Source organism: Pelophylax lessonae (assembly GCF_965119305.1).
Source record: "Pelophylax lessonae genome assembly, contig: HAP1_SCAFFOLD_240, whole genome shotgun sequence".
In the NCBI taxonomy this organism is placed as follows: Eukaryota; Metazoa; Chordata; class Amphibia; order Anura; family Ranidae; genus Pelophylax; species Pelophylax lessonae.
The window spans coordinates 232,911-238,939 of NW_028120093.1; the positions used below are offsets into that span (position 1 = coordinate 232,911).

Consider the following 6,029-nt stretch of genomic DNA (forward strand, 5'->3'; position numbering starts at 1 on the left):
GGCTGATCCTGGTATGACTCCACCTGTATTACTATACACATAATATTACTGACACTCTGCTGCTCCCTTGTGGCTGATCCTGGTATGACTCCACCTTTGTTACTATACACATAATATTACCGAGACTCTGCTGCTCCCTTGTGGCTGATCCTGGTATGACTCCCCTGTATTACTATACACATAATATTACAGAAACTCTGCTGCTGCCTTGTGGCTGATCCTGGTATTACTCCCCTGTATTACTATACACATAATATTACCTACACTCTGCTGCCTCCTTGTGGCTGATCCTGGTATGACTCCTCTGTATTACTATACACATAATATTATCTACACTCTGCTGCCTCCTTGTGGCTGATCCTGGTATGACTCCCCTGTATTACTATACACATAATATTACAGAGACTCTGCTGCAGCCTTGTGGCTGATCCTGGTATGACTCTCCTGTATTACTATACACTAGGGATGCACCGAAATGAAAATTCTGGGCCGAAACCGAAAATGCAGGATGCCCTTGGCCGAAAACCGAAAATGACTTTTTCCCCAAATTTTTTTTAAAATAGATAGAAGAGGGGCATACACCAAAAACAGGTAGCGACGTACACCTGTCGCTGCCACCCTGTCACAGTACATGCACTGTGATGGGTTGGCAAGAGGTTAATTTAATTACCAATGGTATTTGTATTATGCAGCATGAGGGGGTTAATGTATTGCCACTGCTGGTCACTCATCTATTAGTGACCTACCAGTGGCAGTTAATTAACCCCTTTGTGCTGCATTAGTGCAACCAGTATCAGTGTTAATTAACACTAGTTGCACTGATACTGGTTGAACTAATTCAGCACAAAGGGGCTCATTAACTGCCACTGGTCGGTCATTTATGCATCAGTGACCAGAAGTGGCAATACATTAACCCCCTCATGCTGCATAATTAATACTAATACCATTGGTAAGCTGCCTCAGCTCCCCCCCCCCCACTGCCTCAGCATCCCCCTCGGCAGTACACCCTCCCCCCCTCTGGCTCAGCGTCCCTCCCCATCCCAACGATTCAATCTCCTTACTGTCACTCTGCTGAGTGCTCCTCCAGTGTCCTTCATTCAAAAGAAGCGCCTCTGGCCGGCGGCCCGCCTCCCGGTGATGTCACTACTACGACCTGTGTATGAATGAACTGACCTGACACCGGGCGGGAGGGCGGGCGAGCGGCCGCTAATAGATATAACTATGTGAGCGCTTCACTTCACTGTCAGAGGAGATACCCGCATGACAGGGAAGTGAAGGCTCACATAGTTACAGCTATTAGCGGCCGCTCGCCCCACCCTACCGCCCGGTGTCAGGTCAGTTCATTCACACACACAGTCCCGCTGACAGGCAAGTGAAGGCTCACATAGTTACAGCTATTAGCGGCCGCTCGCCCCGCCCTCCCGCCCGGTGTCAGGTCAGTTCATTCACACACACAGTCCCGCTGACAGGGAAGTGAAGGCTCACGTAGTTACAGCTATTAGCGGCCGCTCGCCTGCCCTCCCACCCGGTGTGTCACTTCATTCATACACAGATCGCAGTAGTAAGGACATCATTGAGAGGCGGGCGGCCAGCCAGAGGCGGGACTTTTCAAACCTGCACTGCGCCCTCCTCCTTTCTCACAGCGGCCATTAATTTCGGCATTTTCTGCATTGTTAACCCATTATCGGCCGAAATGGGATAGGCTCATTTTCGGCCAATAATTTCGGTGCATCCCTACTATACACATAATATTACCGACACTCTGCTGCTGCCTTGTGGCTGATCCTGGTATAACTCCCCTGTATTACTATACACATAATATTACCGACACTCTGCTGCTGCCTTGTGGCTGATCCTGGTATAACTCCCCTGTATTACTATACACATAATATTACCGACACTCTGCTGCCTCCTTGTGGCTGATCCTGGTATGACTCCGCTGTATTACTATACACATAATATTACCGACACTCTGCTGCTGCGTTGTGGCTGATCCTGGTATAACTCCCCTGTATTACTATACACATAACATTACTGACACTCTGCTGCCTCCTTGTGGCTGATCCTGGTATGACTCCGCTGTATTACTATACACATAATATTCTGGTCACTCTGCTACCTCCTTGTGGGTGATCCTGGTATGACACTCCCTGTATTACTATACACATAATATTACCATCACTCTGCTTCTGCCTTGTGGCTGATCCTGGTATGACTCCCCTTGTGTTACTTTACACATAATATAACCAAAACTCTGCTGCCACCTTGTGGAGGATCCTGATATGGCTCCACCTGTGTTACTATACACATATTACCGACACTCTAATGCCACCTTATGGTTGATGCTGGTATTGGTCCCTCTGGGTTACTATACACATATTATTACCGACACTCTGCTGCCACCTTGTGGTTGATTAAGGTATGACTTCCTTTGTTACTATACACATATTACTGGTATTCTAATGCCGCCTTGTGGAGGATCCTGGTATTGCTCCACCTATTACTATAAACATATTAACAACACTCTAATGCCACCTTGTGGAAGATCCTGGTATGGCTCCCCATGTTACTACATACATTATTACCGACACTCTGCTGCCGCCTTGTGGAAGATCCTGGTATGGCTCCCCATGTTACTATACACAGATTACTGACACTCTGCACAGGCTATGTTCAGCACAGCGATGATGTCACTGTTACATTTTACAAAAAATATCTGGGTTTGCAAAGTCATTTGAAAAAAACAAAGTGCATTTATATTCTTTCTGGCTATCATTACCTCCCTGCTGCAACACTGGCCTCATGCTGCAGCTGTCCCCCAACCGCGCCAAGGCCGAGAACTGAGCGAACACATGAATGCTAATTGCTGGGCGGAGAAGATGGTGGGAGGGGCTGGCTCTCGCCGAGAGGCTTAGCCAGCTGCCAATCAGGCATATGGGTGGAACCCAAAATTATTGTCAGGATCCTCCCAGAGCCTGGATGGGTTCTGTGATGTCTAACCTGGGTCACAGCAGAATCCAATGTACACTCCTGTGACCCACAATAGAGGAATGGCCACAACAGCTTTACTTCTCTTAGCGAATGATGAGAGCACAGACAGGGAATAAACATTGAATATACGACGCCTCTGCAGGATTCAATTGTAACTTTATTGGTATACTCAGGAAGATTGATACAAAAAATATAAACTCGTCCTATTTTTGGACCCTCCATAATGAAAATCTTTAACAGATGAAATATAAAAAACAAAATAACTGAAGTCAATGTTTCCTTTTCACATCAGATTTGTAAATGTTCGATTCCAATCTTCCATCATCGTTATTATTCAAAAGAAGGTGAAAAACGGATTTAAAAAAAAAAAAAAAGGAAGAAGACATCACAATCCTGTGTCTGCTGCATCGCCCACCCCCCCCCCCCTTCATTATCTGATTGGGACAGTTTCCTCCTCATTCAGTGTCACCGATTGGTGGGACAGTTACCTCCTCATTCAGTGTCACCGATTGGTGGGACAGTTTCCTCCTCATTCAGTGTCACCGATTGGTGGGACAGTTACCTCCTCATTCAGTGTCACCGATTGGTGGGACAGTTTCCTCCTCATTCAGTGTCACCGATTGGTGGGACAGTTTCGTCCTCATTCAGTGTCACCGATTGGTGGCAAAGTTTCCTCCTCATTCAGTGTCACCGATTGGTGGGACAGTTACCTCCTCATTCAGTGTCACCGATTGGTGGCAAAGTTTCCTCCTCATTCAGTGTCACCGATTGGTGGGACAGTTTCGTCCTCATTCAGTGTCACCGATTGGTGGCAAAGTTTCCTCCTCATTCAGTGTCACCGATTGGTGGGACAGTTACCTCCTCATTCAGTGTCACCGATTGGTGGGACAGTTTCCTCCTCATTCAGTGTCACTGATTGGTGGGACAGTTTCCTCCTCATTTAGTGTCACCATTGGTGGAGGTCAACACTGGACCTCGGGAAGCTTGGAGAATCTGCAATCCCTGCACAGGGAAGTTGGGTTCTGCTGATATGTGCGGCTATCGATATTAAACCCAAAAATGTCATATTGCAGCTTTCCAGTCATTAAATGTGGCGGCTGCATCCGTTTTCCTTTTTGTAGACTTTTCCCACTTTGTTTTCACCTGGTGATTTGGCCAGTAACACACCTCTTGTTTTACAGAGCCCCCACTCTGGATGAAGGAGCATAGGAGGCCGGGGGGGGGGGAGGGGGAGTGTTAGATGGACTAACAGATTTACATACATTAAGAAAATGAAGCCAAACTCTAGCAAACACTTTATAATCAGTAACAGTTTTGATCCTTTTGGGATAAAGATTTCACGTGAATAATAAAAAAAAAAAAAAGCTGATGATTGTAAGCACCCCTGCCAGTGGTAAATGGTTTTGTCTCAAACCTCTAACTGCTACATCTGCAGGTCAGTTTGTTCTGATGAAAAACGTCAGGCACTCCAGAGAAATACGCAGAGTATAATGCAGGTATGAGATCCAAGAATTGGTGAGCTGCAATATAAGAAATGTTTGCTTTTGGGTGTAATGCGGCTTTATTCTACTTGTGATCTTCTGAATGGTTCCAGCCGCTGAGTCCTCCTGCCGGTACAAGCAGGTACAAGCCGGTACCGGTACAAGCAGGTACAAGCCGGTACCGGTACAAGCAGGAACAAGCCGGTACCGGTACAAGCAGGAACAAGCCGGTACCGGTACAAGCAGGAACAAGCCGGTACAAGCAGGAACAAGCCGGTACACGCATGTGAATGCTCAGCTGATGCACAAACCAGCACTACCCAAGGAGCGGTGTCATCCATTGGTGGGAGTCCAGTGGTGTCTTATAGGAAATAATTTCCCCCATGATAAGCCTTGGAATGTGTCTTGGCTGGCATAGATCCTCGGGGGCGGGGATTTAGGATCATTGAAGAGCAGGCCTTGGTATGTTCCCGTAGCAGAGTCTCACTTCTCAGACATTTCCCGCACGTGGTGCAGGTCAGGCTGCTGCGATCTCTATGCACCTTCTGATGGGAGGCCAGATGGGAGTTACAGACGAAACGTTTCCCACATTCAGAACATTTGAATGGTTTTTCTCCAGTGTGGGTTCTCTCGTGTATGATGAGGTCCGGCTTCCGGATAAACGCTTTGCCGCATTGTGCGCACTGGAACGGTTTTATACCGGTGTGAATCTTCTCATGAGTCACCAGATGTGCCTTGCAGGAGAAGCCCTTCCCACATTGGCCACATGAAAACGGTCGTTCTCCGGTGTGCCGTCTCTGGTGGATGACCAGACGGGACTTCCGGAAAAAGCCTTTCCCGCACTCTTTGCATGTCCATGGGCGTGCGCCAAAATGGAGCTTCTGGTGCGCCAGGAGGAGGGCGTGGCTGTCAAAGCCTCTTCCACATTCCGAACATACTGCAGGCTCCTCCGCACTATGGATCTTTTCATGTCTGGAAAGTTCTAGAAAACTTGTGAAATGCTGCTGACAGAAGAGACAACTATACACGTTATTCAGGGAATATTCTGTGCTCTGTGCACTGGCCGTAGCGGGAACCCTGTCCCATGCTCGGGTCCTGGAATGGTCCATGTTAGGTGTCCTACAATGATCCTTCTTAGATGTACCAGCCACAGCGTGATCCGTGTTCTTACTGTCATGGGAACGTGTGGCGACCCGTTGCCTGGTACGAGGTCCCTTCTTTATGGGGCCAATATTATTTCCTCCAGGTTCCATAATGCTCTCTGTAGTGCCTGAATAATCTTCTCCACCGCAAGAAGAAGGATCTTCCTGGGAGTTATGGGCAGAAGGACCAACGTCTCCCATCTCATATTCCTCCCAAGAATCTGGTTCTTCTTTTATACAAGTAATAACAATTTCATCCTCACATAGTTTCGCCTCCTCCTTACTCAACGTATGATGGACTTCCGAGGCCCCAAACTCTTCCTCAGTGGAGATCGCCTCCTCCTTACCCAACCTATAATGGACTTCCGAGGCCCCAAACTCTTCCTCAGTGGAGATCGCCTCCTCCTTACCCAAC

The 6,029-nt window shown here is 47.7% G+C and overlaps 1 protein-coding gene across 1 annotated transcript; it reads right to left on the minus strand.

Annotated features, from left to right (window-relative positions):
* Positions 1–4,713: 4,713 nt before the first annotated feature.
* LOC309543580 (uncharacterized protein) lies at positions 4,714–5,635 on the minus strand. Its single transcript, XM_082276044.1, has one exon. The coding sequence runs from the start codon at positions 5,579–5,581 to the stop codon at positions 4,835–4,837; it is 747 nt and encodes a 248-aa protein (XP_082132170.1). The 5' UTR covers positions 5,582–5,635; the 3' UTR covers positions 4,714–4,834.
* Positions 5,636–6,029: the final 394 nt, after the last annotated feature.

What these genes read in the sequence shown, in the direction of transcription:
- LOC309543580 (XM_082276044.1), bottom strand. Translation starts at nt 5,581, where the DNA reads ATGGACCATTCCAGGACCCGAGCATGGGACAGGGTTCCCGCTACGGCC.